The 27,588-nt window shown below is 42.2% G+C and overlaps 1 protein-coding gene across 1 annotated transcript; it reads right to left on the bottom strand.

Annotated features, from left to right (window-relative positions):
• Nucleotides 1-270: 270 nt before the first annotated feature.
• On the bottom strand, nt 271-25,682 carry LOC139547750 (neuroblast differentiation-associated protein AHNAK-like). The gene is made up of 7 exons (XM_071356796.1): nt 25,535-25,682; nt 16,387-16,442; nt 16,160-16,267; nt 14,906-15,028; nt 14,318-14,474; nt 13,655-13,848; nt 271-13,541 (listed from the first exon to the last, which is right to left on the bottom strand). Exons 4-7 carry the CDS (start codon nt 14,933-14,935, stop codon nt 1,371-1,373), a joined length of 12,552 nt encoding a protein of 4,183 aa, XP_071212897.1. The 5' UTR covers nt 14,936-15,028; nt 16,160-16,267; nt 16,387-16,442; nt 25,535-25,682; the 3' UTR covers nt 271-1,370.
• Between the last annotated feature and the right edge of the window lie 1,906 nt (nt 25,683-27,588).

Here is a 27,588-nt window from a genome sequence, read left to right on the forward strand (position 1 = left end):
CTATGAAACCAGGCTGGTGGAGAAGGACCTTCTCAATTCAAGCAAGCACATTTCTATCCATGTTAACTCTCCTCGCTGACTCTCCTCAATTAACTTTGACCTTTTTCAAAAGGAGGCAAGAGAGGACTGAGGAGGTGAGCAAATCTAATTGATAAAAGGCCCGTGACTATTGTGTGACAGGGCGTTGAAGTACGTTCAAATTGTCTGCTGTATTTGACAGGAGAGGGCGCTGTTCGCCTAGAAAGACAATAAAATGGAAGACAATACAACTTTTTTTTCTTCTTAGGAATATTAAGGTTTATTAATAATATGATCTCTTAACAACATTATTTATAATGTCACTTGATAACACTTTGCTTTGAAAACTGCTTATTGTGAAGCCATATGCACTGAAAACATGCTAATCACAAAGGTATTTGTAAAAATCTCTCTATACATATAAATACTGTGTTATCTGGTCATGAACATGTTCTCTCCTTGTCATGTACCATTCTATATGGTTATTTCTATATGGTTATTTGCTCCAACAGGTGTTAAATCTGGTTAATGAAAACTTGTAAACTTGTTTGACAGATTGCTGAGACTCTTCCAATGCAGTTTAGCACACACATTGAATTTCTACTTTCTAACTCACCAAAAAAGAAAAGGAACAATAAACTGTCTCAATGGAGACATTGAAACATTGTTTTGTCCGAGAGGTTTTGAAATATTTCAATTAAAGAGAGTACGTGTTCTGTTTCTTTAAATCATTAACCTTCATATCAGATGATAGTTTCCTATTATTTTAGGTTTCGTCTACTTATCTTGATTCTCATAGAGAGTGTTGAAATGTATTGCACTGTAGAAGCCTTTAATCTTACATTTCAATGTATGGTATAATTGCAAAAATCTTAATATATCAGAAAGAAAAAACAAGCTTAAGAAAGTAAATAATTAAACCACAAATCTCACACCATCCTCAAGCCTCAGATACATTAACACAAATCACTAATGTCCTTGTTACTATTCCTATCATCGGTAATATGAAAATAATTACAGGTTTTTGTATTTACATACAAATTGCTTTTGATAAATTGGTTTGTGTTCTTTGTCAGTCTAATTCTACAATCATGCCCAAGTAAATGTCGGTAAATAAAATGGGAAGGCGTTGAAAAATTACATTTCCTTTTGGATATTAAAATGTGTGGTATTTTTGCCCCCAAAAATATATGAACAACAATACATCATTAATTTATATTCAGATTTAAACCAGTAAAACGATCAAATATGATAAAGACTAAAATAGAAAAAAAATGCGGAGGAACAGTTACAAAAACAGTGGTCACAACAGGACAGAGGAAAAATATATTACTCTCACATCTCTTCGGACTTCAGTAATTACAATGGGATAGCGATGTGTGGGTTTGACCAGTTCTTGACTCTGTTACCGTATGTTTTGTTGTCTTTGTCACCACGGTTACTGTTCCCTTCTTTGTTGTGGTAACATTCTCCTCAGACACCTCCTGGGTGGAGAACCGCATGCTTGGCATCTGGAGCCGGAAGGTACCAGCAGTTTCATCTAAACCCTGGCACTGGAGCGAGGATCTGCTGCCCTGGGGAGAACCTTCTGGTGTAATGTGAAGGATTCCTGTTGAGTGGTGTTTCAGGTTGAATTTGGGGGCCTTGAACCAGGTCGACTGCTCTCCTTCTACCATCTCCTTTTTGCTGCTCTCTGCCTCTGCCTGCCCCCTAGACTTCCCTGGTACAAAGCCAATGGAGACCATGGGCGTTTGTGATTCTGAACTATCTCGATCTAGCATTTCTGTCCTGGCCGATGAGGACACCACATTGTCTTGAGTTTCCTCCTCTCCTTTTGCTGTCTTCTTCTTAAATCCCGGGAAGGAAATGTTGCCTGATTTCACTTTTGTCCCCTTGGTTTCTCTGTCTGTTCCTGAGGACTCATTGACAAGCTTAGCACTCATTTCAAGGTCCTCTTCTCCACTGCCTATTTTTGAATATGGTGAGGAGAACTCTATCTTTGGAAGCTTGAGCTTCCCTAATTTAGCTTTATCCTCCTTGGATCCATTCTGGAATGTTGGATCTTTCTCACCATTGAGGCTGGAACTAGACCCCTCACCTTTTAGGGTTACATCAAATGAACCTGTTTTGCCTGGAGAGAAGGTAACTTTGGGCATTTTTAGCTTTGCTCCCTTTGACTTGTCATCTCCACCCACATCTCCTTCAATGCTCCAAGCAGCACTGTTTTCCTTGGATCCTGACATTCCAAACGATGGCTTCATTTTGATCTTTGGCATTTTGATGTTTGCCTCTCCAGACTCTACACTGGTGGACATAGTGGAGTGGTCTGTTTGGGGATTCACCAGAACAAATACAGCTTTTTTAACTTTGGGCATTTTAGGGCCTTCAACCTCTGGGTCCTTCAAATGTACTCTAGCTTCAGGTGAAGAAATAGCAGGTAAAGCCACCCCGAACTTGGGTATTTTGATTTTTTGTCTTGTACTTGTATCTGCCCCATGGTCCCCAGTTTGAGATGCTCCAATATCAAAGTCTATATCTGGTATTTTGGGGGATTTGATTCCAAGATGAGGTAATGTGAATTCATTCTCGGTGCTGGCATCTGTGCCAGTGGGCTCGGCAGAGCCTTGTTTACTCTTCAGCCCCACAGGCATTTGAAACTTGATACCCAGTTTGTCTTCTTGTTGTCCACTGTTGATCTGTGCTCCTCCTTGGCCTGTTACTGAAGGATCTGAGATCTCCACATTAGGGAGTTTGAATTTTGGCAATTTGGCACTAATCTCTGGACCATGAGGTTCACCCTCTTGGCTGGCTCCTTTGGATACTGAGAAGCCCACATCTGGGAGGAAGATGTTTGGCAACACAGAACCACCTGCCTCCGCATCTGCCTCCACATCTGCACCTTTGCCAAGCTTTGTCTTCTTAATCATAAATCTACCACTGACCCCTTCATTGTCTTTCTCAGTCTTCTTTGTGGCTGCATCTAATGCTTGATCTCCAGTGTTCTTCATTTTTGGCATTCCAATTTTGAATTTGGTGCCTTTGACTTTTGGCCCCTTAACTTTGGTACCAGAAGTTTTAAGGTCTAAGTCAGGCAACTCTATTCTTTTTCTGTCTTTCTTTCCCTCAACTTTGTGGAAGCCTATATCCAGCTCCAGATTTCCTTTTGGGCACTCTATGTCTATTGTTGGCATTTTGATATTCATCTTATGATCTCGCTTTGAATGTGAACCAGTTTTGTCTGAACTTGTCTCATGAACCTCATCTCCATGGTTGGGTTTTCCAACATTCATGTCCAAATCAAGGTCGGGAGTTGTAAACTTTGGTAAACCAATCGAAGGCATTTGAATCTTTCCTTCTCCCTCAGCGTTGGGCTGTTTGATTTCAGCATCAATGTCAGCAGATTTTCCCTTTGGCAATGTAATATCTATCTTTGGCAGTTTGATTTCTGGCATCTTATATCTTCCACCCTCACCTTCAATTTCAAATTCAGGTGCATTAACATCTCCAGTTTTTCCTTTTGGAAGTGATATGTCTACCTTTGGCATTTTCATATGTGGCATCTCGAATTTTCCTCCTTCGACTTCCATTTCTGGTGCTCTAATTTCTCCAGACTTTCCTTTCGGAAGTGATATGTGTACCTTTGGCATTTTCATATGTGGCATCTCGAATTTTCCTCCTTCGACTTCCATTTCTGGTGCTCTAATTTCTCCAGACTTTCCTTTCGGAAGTGATATGTCTACCTTTGGCATTTTCATATGTGGCATCTCGAATTTTCCTCCTTCGACTTCCATTTCTGGTGCTCTAATTTCTCCAGACTTTCCTTTTGGAAGTGATATGTCTACCTTTGGCATTTTCATATGTGGCATCTCGAATTTTCCTCCTTCGACTTCCATTTCTGGTGCTCTAATTTCTCCAGACTTTCCTTTTGGAAGTGATATGCCTACCTTTGGCATTTTGAATTTTCCTCCCTCTGCCTGAATTTCCATGTCTGGTGCTTTAATCTCTCCAGTTTTTCCTTTGGGAAGTGATATATCAATGTTTGGCATTTTCATATGTGGCATCTCGAATTTTCCTCCTTCGACTTCCATTTCTGGTGCTCTAATTTCTCCAGACTTTCCCTTCGGAAGTGATAAGTCTACCTTTGGCATTTTTATATGTGGCATCTTGAATTTTCCTCCATTACCCTCAATTTCCAAATTAGGTTCATGAACAACACCAGTTTTTCCTTTAGGAAGTGATATATCAATGTTTGGCATTTTCATATGTGGCATCTTGAATTTTCCTCCATCTCCCTCAATTTCCAAATTAGGTTCATTAACATCACCAGTTTTTCCTTTTGGAAGTGATATACCAATATTTGGCATTTTCATATATGGCATCTTAAATTTTCCTCCCCCTCCTTCAATTTCCATGTCTGGTCCTTCAATTTCTACACCTTTTCCTTTTGGAAGTGATATATCAACATTTGGCATTTGCATATGTGGCATCTTAAATTTTCCTCCCCCTCCTTCAATTTCCATGTCTGGTCCTTCAATTTCTACACTTTTTCCTTTTGGAAGTGATATATCAACATTTGGCATTTTCATATGTGGCATCTTGAATTTTCTACCTCCTCTTTCAATTTCCATGTCTGGTCCTTCAATCTCTCCAGTTTTTCCTTTTGGAGGTGATATATCAACATTTGGCATTTTCATATATGGCATCTTAAATTTTCCTCCCCCTCCTTCAATTTCCATGTCTGGTCCTTCAATTTCTACACCTTTTCCTTTTGGAAGTGATATATCAACATTTGGCATTTTCATATGTGGCATCTTAAATTTTCCTCCCCCTCCTTCAATTTCCATGTCTGGTCCTTCAATTTCTACACTTTTTCCTTTTGGAAGTGATATATCAACATTTGGCATTTTCATATGTGGCATCTTGAATTTTCTACCTCCTCTTTCAATTTCCATGTCTGGTCCTTCAATCTCTCCAGTTTTTCCTTTTGGAGGTGATATATCAACATTTGGCATTTTCATATATGGCATCTTAAATTTTCCTCCCCCTCCTTCAATTTCCATGTCTGGTCCTTCAATTTCTACACCTTTTCCTTTTGGAAGTGATATATCAACATTTGGCATTTTCATATGTGGCATCTTAAATTTTCCTCCCCCTCCTTCAATTTCCATGTCTGGTCCTTCAATTTCTACACTTTTTCCTTTTGGAAGTGATATATCAACATTTGGCATTTTCATATGTGGCATCTTAAATTTTCCTCCCCCTCCTTCAATTTCCATGTCTGGTCCTTCAATTTCTACACTTTTTCCTTTTGGAAGTGATATATCAACATTTGGCATTTTCATATGTGGCATCTTGAATTTTCTACCTCCTCTTTCAATTTCCATGTCTGGTCCTTCAATCTCTCCAGTTTTTCCTTTTGGAAGTGATATATCAACATTTGGCATTTTCATATATGGCATCTTAAATTTTCCTCCACCTCCTTCAATTTCCATGTCTGGTCCTTCAATTTCTACACTTTTTCCTTTTGGAAGTGATATATCAACATTTGGCATTTTCATATGTGGCATCTTACATTTTCCTCCCCCTCCTTCAATTTCCATGTCTGGTCCTTCAATTTCTACACCTTTTCCTTTTGGAAGTGATATATCAACATTTGGCATTTTCATATGTGGCATCTTAAATTTTCCTCCCCCTCCTTCAATTTCCATGTCTGGTCCTTCAATTTCTACACTTTTTCCTTTTGGAAGTGATATATCAACATTTGTCATTTTCATATGTGGCATCTTGAATTTTCTACCTCCTCTTTCAATTTCCATGTCTGGTCCTTCAATCTCTCCAGTTTTTCCTTTTGGATGTGATATATCAACATTTGGCATTTTCATCTTGAATGTTCCTCCTCCTCCTTCCATTTCAATTTCTGGTGCACTGATGTCTCCAGACTTTGGTATTTTCATATGTGGCATCTTGAATTTTCCTCCCTCTCCCGGAATTTCTATGTCTGGTCCTTCAATCGCTCCACTTTTTCCTTTGGGAAGTGATATAGCAATATTTGGCATTTTCATATGTGGCATGTTGAATTTTCCACCTTCTCCCTCAAAGTCCAGTACAGGTGCCTTAACATCTCTAGTTTTTCCTTTTGGAAGTGATATGTCTACCTTTGGCATTTTCATATGTGGCATCTTACATTTCCCACCCCCTCCTTCAATTTCCATTTGTGGTCCTTCAAGGTCTCCACTTTTTCCTTTCGGAAGTGATATATCAATATTTGGCATTTTCAGATGTGGCATTTTGAAATTTCCGCCCCCTCCTTCAATTTCCATCTTTGGCCCTTCAATCCCTCCACTTTTTCCTTTGGGAAGTGATATATCAAAATTTGGCATTTCCATATGTGGCTTCCTGAATTTTCCACATTCTCCTTCAATTTCCACCGTGGATACATAAATTTCTCCATGTTTTACTTTTGGAAGTGATATGTCTACCTTTGGCATTTTAATGCCAGGCATCTTGAATCTTCCACCCCCTCCCTCAATTTTCACTTTGGATGCATCAATGTCACCAGTTTTTCCTATTGGACGTGATAAATCTATATCAGGCATTTTGATGTTTGGCATTTTAAATTTGCCTCCCTCCCCGTCAATGTTTGTTTCATGCTTGACTTTAGGCAGAGTTACATCAAGATCAATATGGGGGGCTAATACATCAATAGTTGGCATTTTAGGGATTTTCAGGTTTCCTTCATAACCACTGATGTCAGCCTCAGATACATCTGGGATTAACATTTCTTGCTCAGATGTCTTGGCAGCTGGCAAGGATATCTCCACTGATGGCATTTTTACCTTTCCTTTGGCATCTAGTTCAGCACGGGGCCCACTCCTGTCAAAGTCTGTCTCCTTTGAGCCAAACCCTGGCATGGAGAACTTGGGCATTTTGATTGTAACATCAGGTGCATGAAAGCCACCTTTCCCTTCCATTCCACTATCCATTGAGACATCTATCTCTCCCTCTGGTAGTTTACCTTTAGGAGATGACTTCTTAAACTTTGGGAATTTTAGTCTATATTTTCTATTTGTTTTGTCTGCTGGATGTTCTACACTGATCCCTGGATTTGGAATGTCAACTTTCCCCTTTTTTGTCTTGATTTCCACATCAGGGCTGGCTATTGATACATCTTTCTTAGATATTCCAAAAGTTGGCATTTTCATTTTGGGCTTCTTTAGTTGACCTTTTATTTGTCCATCTCCTCCTATTTCCACTGATGCTGGTCTGCCCTTACCATCCACTTGTGGGGGGCTAATATCAATATCACCCCCTGTGCCATATCCTTCTAGGTTTACATCTCCACTAGACTTTCTACCAAATTTAGGGAGCGAAAATCTTGGCATTTTGAGAGAGACATCTGGCATGTCAAAACTTGCCCCAGAGTATGGCCTACCACCCTCTGCTTTTAGTAGCTCCATCTCTTCCCTATCATCTCCTTTAGCTTTTGACAGCCCAAAGTCTAAGTCAACCTTTGGTGCAGATATGTCTACCGTTGGCAGTTTAACAGTTGGTAACTTGACTCCACTCCTACCCTCTGCTTCAATTTTGGGCATTTCAAACTTCCCACCTTTGACTTCAAGGCCTTCTTTGACATCACCCTCTGGGTGCTTCATCTTTGGTAGTGACACATCAAACTTGGGCATTTGAAACTTTCCTCCTTTTCCAGAATGTCCTTCTATGTCAGTTTCTCCCTCTGCTTTTCCTTTTGGGAGTGAAATATCAATCTTTGGCATTTCAAACTTTCCACCTTTGGCTTCGGGGCCTTCTACTTTGACTTCACCCTCAGGTAACTTCATTTTTGGAAGAGAAATGTCAAGTGAGGGCATGTGAAACTTTCTCCCTTTACCACCATGCCCCTCAACCTCAATATCCCTTTCTGCCTTCACCTCTGGAAGAGAAATGTCAATGTTAGTCATATGTATTTTACTGCCTTTCACTTCTGGACCCTCTAATTTAATGTCACCATCTTTTGACTTCATTTTTGGTAAAGATATGTCGAACGTGGGCATGTGAAACTTTCCTTTTTTCTCCGAATGTCCTTCAATGTCTATTTCCCCTTCTGTTTTTCCTTTTGAAAGTGAAATATCAATCATTGGCATTTCAAACTTTCCACCTTTCACCTCAGGGCCTTCTAGGCTGACTTTTGCTTCTGGTGTCTTCATTTTTGGAAGTGATATATCCAATGCTGGCATTTGGAACTTGCCTCCTATTCCAGAATGTCCTTCAGTGTCAATCTCACCCTTTCCCTTGGGAAGGGAAAAGTCAATTGTTGGCATATGAAACTTTTCTCCTTTGAGGTCTGGTCTTTCTAAACTGGCATCTGGTTCTGAGGACTTTATTTTTGGAAGGGAAACGTTGAATGTTGGCATATGAAATCGTCCTCCTTTACCAGAATATCCTTCAATGTCAATTTCCCTCTCCATTTTTCCTTTGGGTAGTGAAATATCAGTCTTTGGCATTTCAAACTTTCCACCTTTGGCTTCAGGTCCTTCTACTTTGACTTCACCTTCAGGCAACTTCATTTTTGGAAGGGAAATGTCAATTGAGGGCATGTGAAACTTCCCCCCTTTGCCACCATGCCCCTCAACCTCAATATCTCTTTCAGTTTTCCCTTTGGGAAGAGAAATGTCAATGTTAGGCATATGTATTTTGCTGCCTTTGCCTTCCGGTCCCTCTAGTTTGATGTCACCCTCTGGGAGCTTCATTTTTGGTAGTGATACATCAAACTTGGGCGTATGAAACTTTCCTCCTTTTCCAGAATGTCCTATGTCAGTTTTTCCCTCTGCTTTTCCTTTTGGAAGTGAAATATCAATTGTTGGAATTTCAAACTTTCCACCTTTGGCTTCGGGGCCTTCTACTTTGACTTCACCCTCAGGTAACTTCATTTTTGGAAGAGAAATGTCAAGTGAGGGCATGTGAAACTTTCTCCCTTTACCACCATGCCCCTCAACCTCAATATCCCTTTCTGCCTTCACCTCTGGAAGAGAAATGTCAATGTTAGTCATATGTATTTTACTGCCTTTCACTTCTGGACCCTCTAATTTAATGTCACCATCTTTTGACTTCATTTTTGGTAAGGATATGTCGAATGTGGGCATGTGAAACTTTCCTTTTTTCTCCGAATGTCCTTCAATGTCTATTTCCCCTTCTGTTTTTCCTTTTGAAAGTGAAATATCAATCGTTGGCATTTCAAACTTTCCACCTTTCACCTCAGGGCCTTCTAGGCTGACTTTTGCTTCTGGTGTCTTCATTTTTGGAAGTGATATATCCAATGCTGGCATTTGGAACTTGCCTCCTATTCCAGAATGTCCTTCAGTGTCAATCTCACCCTTTCCCTTGGGAAGGGAAAAGTCAATTGTTGGCATATGAAACTTTTCTCCTTTGAGGTCGGGTCTTTCTAAACTGGCATCTGGTTCTGGGGACTTTATTTTTGGAAGGGAAACGTTGAATGTTGGCATATGAAATCGTCCTCCTTTACCAGAATATCCTTCAATGTCAATTTCCCCCTCCATTTTTCCTTTGGGAAGTGAAATATCAGTCTTTGGCATTTCAAACTTTCCACCTTTGGCTTCAGGTCCTTCTACTTTGACTTCACCTTCAGGCAACTTCATTTTTGGAAGGGAAATGTCAATTGAGGGCATGTGAAACTTCCCCCCTTTGCCACCATGCCCCTCAACCTCAATATCTCTTTCAGTTTTCCCTTTGGGAAGAGAAATGTCAATGTTAGGCATATGTATTTTGCTGCCTTTGCCTTCCGGTCCCTCTAGTTTGATGTCACCCTCTGGGAGCTTCATTTTTGGTAGCGATACATCAAACTTGGGCGTATGAAACTTTCCTCCTTTTCCAGAATGTCCTATGTCAGTTTCTCCCTCTGCTTTTCCTTTTGGAAGTGAAATATCAATTGTTGGAATTTCAAACTTTCCACCTTTGGCTTCGGGGCCTTCTACTTTGACTTCACCCTCAGGTAACTTCATTTTTGGAAGAGAAATGTCAAGCGAGGGCATGTGAAACTTTCTCCCTTTACCACCATGCCCCTCGACCTCAATATCCCTTTCTGCCTTCACCTCTGGAAGAGAAATGTCAATGTTAGTCATATGTATTTTACTGCCTTTCACTTCTGGACCCTCTAATTTAATGTCACCATCTTTTGACTTCATTTTTGGTAAGGATATGTCGAATGTGGGCATGTGAAACTTTCCTTTTTTCTCCGAATGTCCTTCAATGTCTATTTCCCCTTCTGTTTTTCCTTTTGAAAGTGAAATATCAATCGTTGGCATTTCAATCTTTCCACCTTTGGCTTCGGGGCCTTCTACTTTGCCTTCACCTTCAGGCAACTTCATTTTTGGAAGGGAAATGTCAATTGAGGGCATGTGAAACTTCCCCCCTTTGCCACCATGCCCCTCAACCTCAATATCTCCTTCAGTTTTCCCTTTGGGAAGAGAAATGTCAATGTTAGGCATATGTATTTTGCTGCCTTTGCCTTCCGGTCCCTCTAGTTTGATGTCACCCTCTGGGAGCTTCATTTTTGGTAGCGATACATCAAACTTGGGCATTTGTAACTTTCCTCCTTTTCCAGAATGTTTTTCAGTTTCAATCTCATCCTTTCCCTTGGGAAGGGAATAGTCCATTGTGGGCATATGAAACTTCCCTCCTTTGACACCCGGTCCTTCTAAACTGACATATTCATCTAGTGACTTCCTTTTTGGAAGGGAAACGTTGAATGTAGGCATATGAAATCGTCCTCCTTTTCCAGAATGTCCTTCAATGTCAATTTCTCCCTCCATTTTTCCTTTGGGAAGTGAAATATCAGTCGATGGCATTTCAATCTTTCCCCCTTTGGCTTCGGGGCCTTCTACTTTGACTTCACCTTCAGGCAACTTCATTTTTGGAAGGGAAATGTCAATTGAGGGCATCTGAAACTTGTCCCCTTTGATTGCATGTTCCTTAGCCTCTCCTTCCATTTTTCCTTTTGGAAGAGAAATGTTCATCGTTGGCATATTAATGTTCCCCCCTTTGACTTCAGGGCCTTCTAGGCTGACTTCACCATCTGGTGTCTTCATTTTTGGTGATATATCAAATGCTGGCATTTGGAACTTGCCTCCTTTTCCAGAATGTTCTTCAGTGTCAATTCCTCCCTTTCCCTTTGGAAGGGAAAGGTCAATTGTTGGCATTTGAAACTTTCCTCCTTTGACTTCTGGTCCTTCTAAAAGGATATCTGCTTCTGGTGACTTCATTTTTGGAAGGGAAATGTCAGAATCTCCTTCAACTTTGATGTCACCTTCCGCTTTTACTTTTGGTAGTGAAATGTCAATTGTAGGCATGTGAAACGTACCTCCTTTGACTTCAGGTCCCTCTGTGTTGACCTTAACCTCTGGTGACTTAAATTTCGGGAAAGAAATGCCAAATTTGGGCATCTTAAACTTTCCCCCTTTACTGACATGGCCTTCAATGTCAACTTCTCCCGCTGTTATGCCTTTTGGAAGGGAAACATCAATATTTGTTATCTCAACCTTTCCCCCTTTGATTTCAGGGCCTTTTACTTTGGCTTTACCCTCTGGTAACTTCACTTTCGGAGGAGAAATATCAAGTGAAGGCATGTGAAACTTTCCGCCTTTAGATGCGTCTCCAACACTGATGTCACCTTCTGTTTTTCCTTTTGGAAGTGAACAATCTATAATGGGCATATGAAATGTGCTGCCTTTCACATCAGATCCTTCTATTTTCATGTCACCCTCTGGTGACTTTATTTTTGGAAGTGAGACATCAAATGTGGACATTTGAAACTTCCCTCTTTTTCCAGAATTTCCCTCAATGTCAATTTCGCTTTTTCCTTTGGGAAGTGAAATGTCTACTTGTGGCATGTGGAACTTTCCTCCTTTTACATCAGGCCCTTCTACATCGACTTCTGTTCCTGACGACCTAATTTTTGGAGGAGAAATATCAATTATGGGCGTTTTGAGCCTTCCTTCTTTTCCTACATTTGAATCAATATTGACTTCACCCTCTGCTTTTCCTCTGGCAAGGGAAATATCAAGTGTGGGCATTTCAAACTTTCCCCCTTTCAATTCAGGTCCCTCTAAACTAGCATTGCCCTTCATTTTAGGAAGAGAAACGTCACATGAGACCATTTTGAACTTGCCTCCTTTTCCAGAATGTCCCTCAATGTTAATTTTCCCCTCTGTTTTTCCTTTAGGGAGAGATATGCCAATAGAGGGCATTTTAATTTTGCCACCCTTCACTTCAGGTCCTTCTACATTCATTTCTCTGTCTGATGACTTGATTTTTGGTAGAGAATTGTCAAATGTGGGCATCTGAAATGTACCTCCTTTTCCTAAATATCCTTCAATGTCCACCTCACCCCCTGCTTTACCTTTTGGGCGTAAAAGGTCAACTTTTGGCATGTTGAACTCCCCTTTGACTTCAGGCCCCTCTATATTCATGTCCTCCTCTGAAGACTTGAATTTTGGAAGAGAAACATCGAAAGTTGGCATTTTGAACTTGCCTCCCTTTCCAATGTGTCCTTCCACATCAACATTTGCTTCTCCTGATGTCATCTTTGGCAGTGAAATGTCAACAGCTGGTAGGCTCATTTTTCCACCCTTTTCTGGACCTTCAATATCCATATCGGATGATCCAATCTTTGGTAGTGAGATGTCAGTTTTTGGCATTGATATATTTGGCCCTTTAAAAAAGGGTCCCTCTATCTCGTCTGGCACTCTACGCCGGGTGTCCAGCTGCAGATCGATGTTGGGTGCAGAGATGTCAATAGCTGGCATTTTAATGCTAGACACTCCTGTTGACCCTTCAACTCCTTCAGCTAAACCTTTTGCTTTTATCTCACCATCAATTTCATCAGAGTGACAGGCTGAGGGGAGTCCTAATGAAAGCTCTACCTCTCGGTGCATAAACTTTGACCCCTCCTTGACTTTCACTTCTGGTTTCTGTAGGTTGACTTCCTTGTTTCCAGATGGCAAACTGAATTCCACTGAGGGTGGTGTGAATTTGACATCAGGAGGTTTCAGCTCCAGAGACCCTTCAGACAAGGCAGTGTCCGATGTTATCTTTTTTGTTTTAGGGAAATGAATTCCGAACCTGTGGCCCTTTCCTTTAACTTTGACTTTAGCTCCAGGCACATCTGGCAGGGAGACATCTGCCTGTCCCTTTGGTTGCGTCATGTCAACTTCTCCTGTAGCCGCCTCAGCACCCTTTGCTTTCATCCTGGGACACCTTATCATCCTCTTCTTCCTGCCAGTGGCGACTACTCCTCCATGCTGCTCAGTTCCCTCTGCCTTCCCATCCTTCCTCAGCTTGAACTTGGGGAAGGCAAACTCCACATCGACAGGGTTGAGCTCCACCTTGGAAGGTGATCCCTCCATCTCCAACTCTGCTCCAGTGCTCCCTTTCTTGTTTTCCTTCAGCCTTTTCAATCCAAAACGTCCTCCCCTCTTTTTCCTCGCTTTGAAAAGTTTGATGCTCTTGACACTCTGCAACAGATATGCAAGTATGAGTTAGGTGGACATGAGCCTGATGAATCTGGAATAACCAGTTGTATATCTCAATGTCAAATTGGCAATTACAAATACTATCATAGCCGTACCATTTTCTGCATCTTGGTTTTGGGTCCTTTCAGTTCCAAGCTAGTGGCGCCAGGGTGCATGGTGACATCAGCACCGGCGATGGTCCTCTTCAGGAAAAAGGAGACTTTATAAGGCTCCGCACACTGCAAGATCTTCAGGGCATCCTCATACTTCACATTGTCAAAGTAGACTCTTGCACTGAGCAACTGATCTCCTGCAAGGACACCAATCAACCAGACCAAAGTTAATATGCACACAGCACAAATGAGATAAAGAGAACAGGGGGAAATATTGAAGTCTTATAGTTGTGGTTTGCTTTTGACAATCAAAGGAAGGATATGAAAGGGCATGGCATTTTGATCTTTACATTTTATTTGCACAAGATAATGTACAGTATGCACGTCAGAACAGGTGATTGATCAATGACATTACATGCAATAAATTACACAGTACACTTAATGGAAGTTATACAAGGAAGGGATACAGATGGGGAGAAAGAAGATGATTTCAACATTGCATTTTTTTCAGTTATTTCTAAGTATGGAATGAATTTATGTTTGAATAGTTTACTGTTTAACATTCTAATTTCTATTTCTATCTATTAAACTAGTCCATAACTACTTTACCTCAGCTGTGTCTCATGGCTTTATATTCATGCAACTCTAATTTCCCCGTGCAGTTACCTTGCTGGAGGCTAAGATGCTTTGCTGCAGTGGAGTCTTTAAGGACGTCCTTAATGAAGATGCCTCGCTCCCCTCCACCTGTGACACTGTAGCCACTGGCTCCGGCCTCAGCCTCTGTCTCCATCACAACCTCCACCACCTCAGATGCAGTCTCCTCCTGTAAAGACACACCAGAGGAGAGGGTTTCCTCACAAGTCTATTGTCATGTTGTGTTGCTCCCATGCTGTTTTCATGTTGCTGCTGCCATGCTTGTTGTCTTGGGTCTCTCTTTATGTAGTGTTGTGGTATCTCTCTTGTCGTGATGTGTGTTTTGTCCTATATTTGTATTTTATTTTTTATTGTTAATCCCAGCCCCCGTCCCCGCAGGAGGCCTTTTGCCTCCTGGTTGGCCGTCATTGTAAATAAGAATTTGTCTTTAACTGACTTGCCTCGTTAAATAAAGGTTACATTAAAATAAATAATAATAAATAAAATATAAGTCTCTTGTCTTCAAATGTAAACAGTAGAATGGCATGCGATTCTGAGCGTTTTCTAGGCCTGTGTAAATGTTACTGTTTCATGAGTGTTAGTTGTTTCTTGTCTCTTTACCACTGCTTGGACCTCTGTTGAGGAATCCATCTCTGCTTGGGCCAAACGAGACGACTCTTTCAGGTGGCTTCTCTTCAGACTCAGCACCTGTTTCAGCTCTGCATGCAGTTTCTCTTTCTGAACCTAAACGGAAGGAAGCATTGTGTCTGTGTTGATGGCTCAGTTGATTGGACCATGATAGTAACGGTAATAGTTCCGTCATGGGTTCAAATCCTGCATGGGCCACATACAATATAGGTTATTGTGTGTTAACTGTAAGATACAAGTATTTGGCAGGTAAATAACTTTGTAAGCATAGGGGATTGAAACCCAATGAACTTTGTGTATGTGTGTGTGCTTGCGCCAACTGAATTAGCCAATGAATGCTTTGGGATATGGAGAGAAAATACCTATTAGGGATTGACAGAATACCTTCATTATAGCCACACTCATTATGAGATTAGAGACATTATTTCTCTCATCACACAGGCTTTGACCTACTCCATAAACTCTGTGTTAGCTGCAGCCCTGACCCCAACCTCACTGACTGAAGTACAATGACAACAAAACCTGCTGAGGTCATTCTATCCCCCCGGTCGCTTCTCTCAACATAAACAACCATTCATTTAGCCAAGCTCAGCAGAGATGGCACTTTTTCATACAGCAGGTGGCAGGGCACAGTGGCAACAACAATTGACCTCTTGTGTTAGCACACCTCAAAATATGCACAGATGTTGGGGACTAGAGGACATGCCGCAAACATTATTATGATGCATAATACTGTGGTCAATTCTGAAATGGTTCAAACATTTTTTTATAGGATATACGAGTGACATGAAAATATTATACACCAGTAAGTGCATGTCCATAAACACACAATATATTGTTTGCTTTCCTTATTTATATTTAGACCCCTCCCATGTACTTAATTCCGAGTATCAGCTCCTCCCCTCAGACACTATAGGATCCCTACATGTAAGATGAACAGGTCTAAGCACTCCTTCATTCCCATGTCTATCATAAAATGAGCTGGGTTAGTACGCCACGGACAGAATGTGAGGGAAATGTGCAATATGTATTATGTATGTGAAGTGTACAACGTGCATGACAGGGGTAACATGCAATGTATGTATTATGCTGAGTGTGTAATGTACAGTGTCTATTTTGTATACAGCAGAACTGTGTGTCTAAGACCCTTTTCTCGGCTCTTTTTCTTTCCTATCCTATCCATCCCTGGCTTGAGTGTGTTAGGATATCCAAACACTCTCAACTCACCACTCTCTCTGGGCTCTCCTGGTCCTCTGGGGAGGCACTGTGGTGAGGGTTGGCGTGGGGGGCGGTGGGAGGCCTGTCTGAAGGGGGAGACTGCCTTTTGTCTTTCACCTGGCTCAGTAGAGGAGATACCAAGTTCAACAGGTCAGTAAACAGCACTGCAGTACACCACCTCAGATATGGCAAATAGCATGTCTGGAACAAGTGAAAGCCAGATAGTGGCTACTCACGGCTGGTTCTCTGGCCTGGGTAAATACATGACTTTCTTCCAATTCTCTGTCAGAGTCTGCAAACAGAAGGAGATTGTGTCAATGTTGGCGTGTGATGCACAGACAGAGGGCACATCTCAACAAGACTATATCACCACATAGATATCATCAATGGCTTTACTTTGTCTGTTTTGACCCCACTGCTACATTGGCATGGCATAATGTCATGGATACAGTACATGGATACACACATGCATATACTGTAAGATTATACCTTCTCTATTTTATCGTTTTTTTCGCTTGACGCAGGTATTGCGGCATGCCCATGGATTTCCAACCATTAGATTTAGTGACTTTCCAGACTGCGGTGCATTGCTATGGCACTCTTGGAATTATTTCCATGGTTTTGCATATCACTGCACCACCCACCCTAGCCCCTCAATAGCCCTCTACTTATAGGCAGGAGGCACTTGACTTTTCTGCTGGTCCCCAGCAATGTCATGCATGTCCTACCCTTTTGGTTTCATGTGATGTCTTTTTGATCAGTCTTGGCATGCGTGTTTATGTGTGTGTGTGTGTGTGTGTGTGTTTGTCAAGGGGGGGATCCAGTACTCAGTGTCAGCGTATTTCTCATGCCTCTATGGGTGGTGTCAGAGTGTCGGGTGTCTCAGCCGGTCACGAGAAGAATTACAGACATTCAGAGTGCTCCTGTCCAGGATGGCTAAAGGTTGTGAAAGCAGGGACACCCGCCCTGGATAGTATGCTTCATGAGTACTGGACATTGCAATAATAAGGCTGTTACGCATCTGATCTATTATGATCTGTATAATGTTAATACCGGTATCAAGAAATAACTGAATGGCTGTAACTTCTCGACATAGCTAAATTAAACAAACTTTTGAGCTGATTTAAAAACATGAAATACTTAGAGCTTGTATCCATAATATCCAGGTAAAGCAGAGTTCAAATTAGACCGTGACATTTGGGGAGGTCTCTATTTTTTTAATGCGACCTCCTACTGTATGTGCGCATGAGCTTGACATGAGCTTTTTGATGGGCCTAATTGTAAAGACGTCATTTAGCGTACAAATTGTATTACCTTTTAATGTGGCATGAACACATGGACACAACCACTCAGCATGTGTTCATCTGATTGTCAAACAAATCACTTCAAAAGTAGGCTACCTGCACATGTTTGTCCACTCTAAAATTATTCCAGCATCCAAACAGTGCACTGTTCACATTGTCATTTTTTAAACCATGACACAGAGGTGGGGGTGTTTGTTTAATTTGGAATATGTCACGACTTCCGCCGAAGTTGGTCCCTCTCCTTGTTCGGGTGGCGTTCGGCGGTCGAAGTCGCCGACCTTCGAGCCATCGTTGATCCTCTTTTCATTTTCCTTGTCTTGTATCACACCTGGTTCCAATCCCATTCATTATATGTGGTGTATTTAACCCTATGTTCCCCCTCATGTCCTTGTCGGTGATTGTTTGTTTGTAAGCTTTGTGCAAGATATGTTCTGGTGTGCGGCAGGTTTTGTACCCACTTGTATTATTTTTTATATTTTGGTTTTCGGAGTTCTTGAGCACTTATTAAACTGCTCCGTTTTATACCAAGTTCGATCTCCTGCGCCTGACAATGGTTCAATTATAATTATTTAGAGACAGCTTGCCCCCCCCCCCCCCACCGTAATATGTGTATGAGTGAAAGAAGCAGCTGGCCCAGAGTGCTCCCTGCACTGCACAGTGAGTGCTCCTCATAGGTCAGACCACTTTCTTTATATAGATCCAGCTCTCTCTGACCCACATCTGCAGGCTTACTACTGACTGATCTATACGGCATGGATCCCTTCCAGTCAGCTTAGAGGGACCTGCAGACTACAGTCCAACACAGCAAAACAACCTAACCTCCAATCTGGCAACCCATCTGTTTCATTTCGCATTATGGGATTGGTGTTCTGTGGTAAATGAAAAGGTTTCGAATTAACATTGGAGAAGGACACGGTACTGTCTGTGTACGTCTGTTCTCATGGTATGTTCGCCGGTCAGATGTGGTGTCCTCAATGTTCTCAATGTCTTTTTAAATGCATTGGTCCTATACATTGAGACATTGCACCTAATTCATCAAGCAGGTTCACAGGATTAGGTTTTCCTCTATTAGATTTGGTAATGAAGTAACAGACCTTGACTTGGTGGTCAGCTATTTGCTTCTAGGAAATGGGAAAGGACAGGACAGTTCACTAACATTCTCCCTACATCAAACAGCCTGATCCCAGTCTGAGCAGGGTATCAGTCAGGACCCTAGTTAGAAATGGGATAAGAATGGGATATTGTGATGTGTGGCTTTGTTTTTGGCGGATTGCACAACAACAACAACAACGCCAGAGTAATGAAAGTGATATGAGGTATCTAATCTCCAATTAAGCAATATCTAATTCAATTATAATTGGAATATGTCTCTATTTGGCTATGCTGTGGAGTGGTTATGAAGTCAGGTTTCTGCACAACGGAACACATAGACCTACCCTTTTCCATCGTAGTGTTTGATACTGGAATTGTCTTTCTGAATAAGAGTATTGTTCAAGGCAAAGAACTATAAGCAAATAGAACAAACAACCAGATCTAGAGAGGTCTCAGGGACATGCTTTCAGCAGTGGAGACCAGGCTGTTTCACTCACAGCGTGCCAACAAATACACAGCGTGTGTACTACCATGTAGTAGGAAATGGGCCTAATATATTCACCTTATGAATATTTAAAAGTCCCCACATACAGTAAACATAGCTTTGATAGGAAGCGCTGTGTGTCTTGTTTGCTCTGTACATATTTTTCAGCAGTTGAATCCTAAGGGCTTCCAGGTCAGTCACTTTGGACACTGATTTGGCTAGTCATCTAGACACCATGGCCAAATACTAATGGAATTCTGCAGAGGATAAATTGTGTTTGTTTTCTCCATCATTTGGAAAGTTACAGTAATTGGGTTAGCAACTAGGCAACTAAAAGAGCATCCTCTAAAGTTACAAAAAATAATAATTTCCCTTGGACTGAAAACGTTGGAGAGTCATCTACAGTAACCATCACATTGACAGTCTACCACAAGTTACCCCATATGTACAGCCATAGTATGTAGTATTAAGACACACACTTAGCAGCTACAGACCTGCTGTGTGGAGAAAGCTAACCTGATTGGTGCTAATTCAATGAGTGTCATGAGACCCAGGGTGAAGAGAAAGGACCCTTTGTTGTCAATAATATTCTGGTAATAAGTTGACGTGCAAATACAAATAGCATCAAGATTTACAGAGAAAAAGTGGTTAGTTTGTGTACAACTCAGGGATAAAGTTAATTCTAAAGCTATTGGATTTGAAAAACTGTTTATTCAAACAGTTCAATGCCGGGGCACATTATGATTCATGAATAGACCTCCTAAAACTGCTACATATAGATTTTAGTTTTACCAAATACCCCCATCTGTTTTCGTCAGTTATTGATCTCTACTTTCCCACGAAGATGAACTACTTCTACTAGAGGGGACCTATGCCAGCTTGAGTTGTGGTGAAAAAATCTAAAATCTATTCCCCCAACTGTGTCCAAAAGAAACCCACGTTAGACTCCACAATCTTAACTGCTGGATGTTGTCAATTCCCTGTTTATCAGGCCAATGAAGGGAAAGCCCTACTCGGCATAGCTGGCATTCCCAGAAATGTCAGAGACTTTAAACCATACAGATTATTTGGCGTAAAAAAACAAACACTCCAGGACACGTTTGAACGTCTAAAACAAAACAGAAAGTATGTAGAAATTATAATGGAACTATACGTTTTCAAATAACTGCGCTTTTTCTGGCCCGCAAATTGCTTTAACGAACAGATCGGTCCAGAGAAAAATTTGCGCTGCCCTCCGCTGAATTTTGAAATGTGACCCTCGAGCCGAAATGATGGCCTACTCCTGCTTTAAACTGATAATTTGGACCCAACTGTGCTACTGTTATCCCATAAGGTTCACAAATATACCTCAGATACAATATCCTATTTAAAAACTGTACATTATGAAACAAGAGACATCTATAATTAATTGTGGTATATTCTATTCTTCACTAACAGTTGCCTTGGACTGTAAATAGGTCAGCATGTGGACAGAATCAGGTTTCAGTGTCTGTGTGACTTGTGAATACAAATCAAATGTTATTGGTCACATACACATGGTTAGCAGATGTTAATGCGAGTATAGCGAAATGCTTTTGCTTCTAGTTCCGACAGTGCAGTAATATCTAACAAGTAATCTAACAATTCCCCAACAACTACCTAATACTTGTGACATTCTTGTGACATTGGGTGCTGTAGGTGTCATGGAGGGCAGGTAGTTTGCCCCCGGTGATGCGTTGTGCAGACCACACCACCCTCGGGAGAGCCTTGCGGTTGAGGGCGGTGCAGTTGCCGCTTGGAGGGTACTATGGTGTTGAATGCTGAGCTGTAGTCAATGAACAGCATTCTTACATAGGTATTATTTTTGTCAAGATGGGATAGGGCAGTGTGCAGTGTGATGGCGATTGCGTCATCTGTGGACCTGTTGGGGCGGTATGCAAACTGAAGTGGGTCTAGGGTGGCCGGTAAGGTGGCGGTGATATGATCCTTGACTAGCCTCTCGAAGCACTCAATGATGACAGAAGTGAGGACTAAGGGGTGGTAGTCATTTAGTTCAGTTATCTTTGCCTTCTTGGGTACAGGACCAATGTTAGCCATCTTGAAGCATGTGGGGACAACAGACTGGGATAGGGATTGTGAGGGTTAACACGTTTAAATGTTTTACTCATGTCAGCCATGGAGAAGGAGAGGGGGAGGGTGCAGTCTTTGTTTGCGAGCCGCGACGGTGGCACTGTATTATGCTCAAAGCTGACGAAGAAGGTGTTTAGTTTGTCTGGAAACGTGACGTCGGTGTCCGTGACGTGGCTGTTTTTGTTTTTGTAGTCCGTGATTTCCTGTAGACCCTGCCACATACGTCTCGTGTAAGAGCCGTTGAATTGCGACTCCACCTTGTCCCTATATTTTGCTTGTTTGATTGCCTTGTGGAGGGAATAACTACACTGTTTATGTTCAGCCATAATTCCAGACCTCTTTCCATGGTTAAATGCGGTGGATCGCGCTTTCAGTTTTGCGCGAATGCCGCCATCCATCCACGGTTTCTGGTTAGGGTAGGTTTTAATCGTCACATTGGGTGACTTCTTTATAAACGCACTCACTGAGTCAGCGTATAGGTCAATGTTGTTCTCTGAGGCTGACCGGAACATATTCCAGTCCGCGTGATCAAAACAGTCTTGAAGGGTGGCTTCCGGTTGGTCAGACCAGCGTTGAATGGTTCTAGTCACTGGTACATCCTGTTTGAGTTTCTGCCTATAAGAAGATACGAGCAAGATGGTGTCGTGGTCGGATTTGCCGAAGGAAGGGCGGGGGAGGGCTTTGTATGCACCGCGGAAGTTAGAGTAGCAGTGGTTGAGAGTATTAGCCCTGCGTGTCGTGCAATCAATATGCTGATAGAATTTAGGAATCCTTGTTCTCAAATTTGCTTTGTTAAAATCCCCAGCTACAATAAATGTAACCTCCGGATATATAGTTTCCAGTTTACATAGAGTCCAGTGAAGTACCTTGAGGGCCGTCTTGGTGTTCGCTTGAGAGGGAATGTACACAGCTGTGACTATAACTGATGAGAATTCTCTTGGTAGGTAAAATGGCCGACATTTGACTGTAAGGAATTCTAGGTCGGGTGAGCAGAAGGACTTGAGTTCCTATATGTTGTTATGATTACACCATGAGTTGTTAATCATAAAGCATACACCCTCGCCCTTCCTCTTCCCAGAGAGGTGTTTATCTCTGTCGGTGCAATGCATGGAGAAGCCGGGTGGATGAATCGATTCCGACAACATATCCCGAGAGAGCCATGTTTCTGTCTCTGATGTCTCTCTGGAAGGGAACTCTTGCTCGAATTTCGTCTACCTTGTTGTCAAGAAAACTGGAGTAGTTGGCGAGTACTATACTCGGGAGCGGTGAGTGATGTGCACGTCTACGAAGCCTGACCAGGATGCCGATCCGTCTGCCCCTTCTGCGGTGCCGTTATTTTGGGTCGGCTACTGGGATTAGATCCATTGTCCTGGGTCGTGGTCCGAACAGAGGATCTGCTTCAGGAAAGTCGTATTCCTGGTCGTAATGTTGGTAAATTGACATTGCTCTTATATCCAATAGTTCTTCCTGGCTGTATGTAATAAGACTTAAGATTTCCTGGGGTAACAATGTACGAAATAATACATTAAAAAAATGAAATACTGCATAGTTTCCTAAGAACTCGAAGCTGGTCTAAACATGGAGTTAATCAGTCGTATGACTCTGGTGAGAGACATAGCATAGTAGTACCCAACCTGGATTCCTAAAGCATCATGTGCTCCCTGAACATGAATCAGACATTAGAGTCTTTGCTGAGTCTGTAGACTCCACAGAATTGTAAGGTGGAATCATTTAATGCACAACCTGATTACACAAAACTAAGATTGAACTGAATATGGGATTGAACTGAATATGGGATTATATGGGATTGTTTTAGCCAGTCACACTTATAAAGGCTCCTCATCCAGAGATCTGTCTTTGAAGAGGACTATAGGAACTGAAGATTAGAGATAGAGAGGGTCTTCTTGTCCTTTGAAAGCTCAGATGGAAAAATGAGCCACATCCTGAGGCGGACAGGAAATGCCTCTTTATAAACAGGAAACTGATATATTTTGTGAGATAAATACTCAACAAGGAGGCCAAGACACAAACAACCCTCCTTCTCCAATGATAATGTCAAATACAGCACTGTTGGGTGATGAATAACTGTATTTAAAGCACTGACATTAATCTTAAATCCAGCTTTTATCTGTGTATTTTGATGGCAGTTTCCCTGTGTCAAACTGTGTTTCCTTCTGAGTTTCCCCAGCTTCCTCCAAATCGCCCAACCGCCTCTTGACCCTGCTACTTCCTCGTCTACTACCGACCCGCACCACTGTTCAAGAAACCTGTCGCTAGGAAACTGTAATAATTAGTTTTCTTATTCACATTAATTCATACTGTCACGCCCTGGCCTTAGTATTCTTTGTTTTCTTGATTATTTTAGTTAGGTCAGGGGGTGACATGGGGAATGTATGTGTTTTTGTATTGTCTAGGGGTTTTGTATGGTATATGGGTCAGTGTCTTGTCTAGGTGTTTGTATGTCTATGGCTGCCTAGATTGGTTCTCAATTAGAGGCAGCTGTGGTTCATTGTCTCTGATTGAGAGCCATATTTAAGGCAGTCATAGGCATTGGGGTTTTGTGGGTAATTGTCTATGTTGAACGTTTGTTGCTTGTGTATGCACCTACGTCGTTAGCTTCACGGTCGTTTTTTTGTTTAGTTTGTTATCAGTGTTCGTTTCGTGTTTTTTTCCTTTCTCTAAATAAAGGAGAATGTATTTTGCACACGCTGCGCCTTGGTCCTCTCTCTCACCCATAGACGATCGTGACACATACTAACTCTGTCACACTACCTTACAGCTCAAACAGAATAGGATTCCTGTGATATTATACCCTGGTATCCTACACTTTCCCAGTAAATAAAAACTCCCATAAACGCTCATATTTACATAAAAATCAGTCTTGTGATATATCTATAACCCTCTAGCTTGTCTGAATCCACAGTATTGTAGGGGGTCAGATACAGTCTCCCTATTTCAGACTGGATTTGGGGAGGGTTAGCTGCTTGCATTACACTCCGCTACGCAGTGGCATAAACATCTATCTATAGTATATCAACAACATTCATAACAGATCCCTGCAGTGACGATAACTCCAGAGCAGACTGTCCCCCCCACCCCCGTGGATGGTGCTGGTATCCCATTAACACGTTTGACCCCCCAGTCCTCAGAGGAATGGCAGGGGGATCACACACACAGACATTCAACACATGCCATCAAAGGGAGGAGAGGGCTATGGGAACACACACAGTTCAAAATCAGATAGGAGTTGTTACCGAACATTCTAACAAGCAGCTATGTAAGTTGTTACATTCATTGGCTGAGATAGATTTAAATGTTACCTTAACGTTTTTAAGGTTTTTAAACCTTAAGATGGTTTTTAAATAGCTACATAAAAAGATTCCCAACGCACACATTAACATCTCTTAAATGACCAATACATTCACATTTTTCCAAGGCAAACAGTCCCTAGCCTGAGAACCAGAGGGAGGAAAAATGACTTGAAAATAACTTTTAGATGATACTTCTACATAATACTTATATGCCTGTTACTGTCATTCAAACCTTAACTCTGGGCGGGTCTTGCCCACCATAGCGGGTTTACCATTCTACCCAACTTGCCATGGCATACCAAGCTAATGGGCTGGGGAGCAACACTCAGATCCTGTGACCGGCAGGTTGCAGCTGTGTTTGAAACAATCGCGTGCTGCTACTACCTCATCAATAATCTTTGCAAGCAGGAACAGCAGCAGACAGCAGCAATCCACAACGACCATGCTGAGCATATTGTATGGTATCAACAATACAAGTGGCGTTTGTCCTTCTATACGGCCTGTGCACTTATCCAACAAATAATAGCTATGTTATCAATACCTAGCAATGTGCAGTCTCCAGACTTCAGTCTATGCTGCACAACACAGTTAGACAAATGTTTTTAATAAAATAATGGGGGGGAAAGAACATTCTCAAACAACGATGCAGATAACTAGATGAATAGATATGACATGAACAAGACTAAAGTATATTACCACCAGTGAACTTGATTCCATTCTGCACTATGTACAAACAGTTGAACAGCCATAACACAAGAGGTTTTGTCCTATGTTGTTCTGTCTGTATGCTATGTCTTGCTTGTCCTATGTTGCTCTGCGTGTGCTCACTGTTCAATGATTGTTTATATTGTAATTGTTTTTAATAACCTGCCCAGGGACTGCGGTTGAAAATTAGCCAGCTGGCTAAAACCGGCACTTTTACTGAAACGTTGATTAATGTGCACTGTCCCTGTAAAAATGTAATTAAATAAACTAAACAATCCCACTCTTCCACATGTACTGTCCACAAACTCTCAGATCTAAGAAGTCACAATGAGTCAGATCTCAGACAATTCCACTGTAGTGAGATTGAGACTAATCCTACCTGGTTGATACCGCTGTCACAGTGTGCTACCTCCCTGGGTAGAGGTGAGAGATTCACCTGGTAGAAGATCTGAAATCACACACTGTTCTCTGTCAAACTCTCACTCACTCACTCTCTCTTGATCACCCTGTTACCAGCCAGCCTGTCCCTTCACTGAAACCTCAGTTGGGAAATCTGGACAAGCCCCATGGCATCTCTAGGTGGGACGTAACAAGACTAATGATTGGACGAGGGCAAGGGGATGCCCCCATATTAGGAAGGTGAGGGGCAGGACTGTCAAGATAGGGGGGAGGAGGAAGGGGCAAACACTTTGACAGGACTTAGTCAGATTGTCATGAGCTTTCTTCTGCTGCATATTTGAGAAATTGACTGGAGACCACTCTTCTTCAGCGACATGTAAACTACCTGCCTGGCTGGCTGCTGGTGACATTGTTTAAATTCCCTGAGGAGTCAAACAAAGTGGAGGAATAACAAAAGGAATTATCTTCAGATCTGGGATAGCGGAGCTAATGTTGTGTGGCTATTTTTATCCCTCGAGATCAAAATAAGAACAGGCCTGGGGTCTTAATTTAGAGAAAGTGTGACTCTTCTGGGGAGAGCAGCTGTTGTTGTGAGCTTAACACTGAGTGTACTGTGTGTATTGATGGCCTGTTATCGACCACCCTGCTTGCAGAGCTGAGGTAGTCAAAGTGAGTGCTGTGGTGGTTCATAACCACCATGCCTGCATAGACATGGAGTAATACCATCCATTCTGCCAGCTGGACCCCCATGTGAGCCACACACAGGTGGTCCCATCGAGCCATGGCCAGGGACACAAGCCTGCCACTGAAGGCTGCCAGGGAGATCAAGCCGCTTGCATTGTGTTAACGCTGTCATTGTTGCATTCCGCTGCTGACACAAAACTAGGATTTAGACAGGGGGGCTCGGAGCATTGGGGGGTGAGGTGAGGTGGGCAGCTGGCTTGGCACGGGACAGAGTGTCCCAGTGGCCCAGCAATCCCCTCATGTCAGCGGTTCGCTGTGCCAGGGCCAGGAAACTGGAGCAGGCTGGCTGCGGGAGGCTACAGGGGAAAACATCCCCACTGGGATCTGGGATGGGCTGTGCTCTGGGGACAGCTGCAGCCCATAGTATTGACTGACTGTTGTTGTGACTCCAGAGGTTGGTCACATGTGGTCACATGATGGCTGTCTGGTCTTTAACAGTGTGTGTGTGTGTGTGTGTGTGTGTGTGTGTGTGTGTGTGTGTGTGTGTGTGTGTGTGTGTGTGTGTGTGTGTGTGTGTGTGTGTGTGTGTGTGTGTGTGTGTGTGTGTGTGTGTGTGTGTGTGTGTGTGTGTGTGTGTGTGTGTGTGCGTGCGCGTGTACGTGTACGTGTGCGTGCACGTGTGCGTTGCGTGTACGTACTGCAAAAAACAGAGGCCGAGCATCTGTAGATGATGGGATGAAAAGCATTTCTTCAAGGTAGCTAATATGACCGCACTTTGTGAGGGCAGAAACCCAGACAGTTTGAATGAAATGTATATCTACTGAGCATCCCTTCCAACTGTGGATCCCTGTCTCAGGCCAGGACAACAACATCCAAGTGTTCAGGAAGACACAAAGAGGAAACAGATCTCAGTAAATAAGCCAGCACAGACGTCATATAACACCAGGAATGTCTGCCAGATAAGGTTACACTAACTTAACACAACTGTCAGCTAAACAATGCTCATATCCTCTTCTCATTTCACCTTGACCTGGCCCTCCGTCTAGGTGTATTTATAGTCAAGGGACTTGGTGGGGAACCACTCTTTAACATAAATAACAAGAGCGAGAGATGGAATTTGTCTGTGACATGTTTCAGCAGGGAGGTCAACTGGAGTGGGAGCGGTTGCTAGTGCTACCTCGTAGCATGGCATCGAAGCAAGTCTATGGTTTAAACTAAGAACTGATTTGAGCTGCGTCTCTTCTTAATTAAAAACTGTTCCTGTGAAATAAAAGACACTTTGGAACACACGATTCCCCCAATTAAACTAGATTAGATTAGCCAATAGATCTGATTCAAGACAGAATAAGT

Source organism: Salvelinus alpinus, chromosome 21, assembly GCF_045679555.1.
Source record: "Salvelinus alpinus chromosome 21, SLU_Salpinus.1, whole genome shotgun sequence".
Classification (NCBI taxonomy): Eukaryota; Metazoa; Chordata; class Actinopteri; order Salmoniformes; family Salmonidae; genus Salvelinus; species Salvelinus alpinus.

Excerpts from the sequence above, each read along its gene's own strand:
- LOC139547750 (XM_071356796.1), bottom strand. The coding sequence starts at position 14,935 with ATGGATTCCTCAACAGAGGTCCAAGCAGTG. Across the intron at positions 14,475-14,905 it reads CAACAGAGGTCCAAGCAGTG|GAGGAGACTGCATCTGAGGT; the intron begins GTAAAGAGACAA and ends GTGTCTTTACAG. Across the intron at positions 13,849-14,317 it reads GCATCTTAGCCTCCAGCAAG|GAGATCAGTTGCTCAGTGCA; the intron begins GTAACTGCACGG and ends GTGTCCTTGCAG.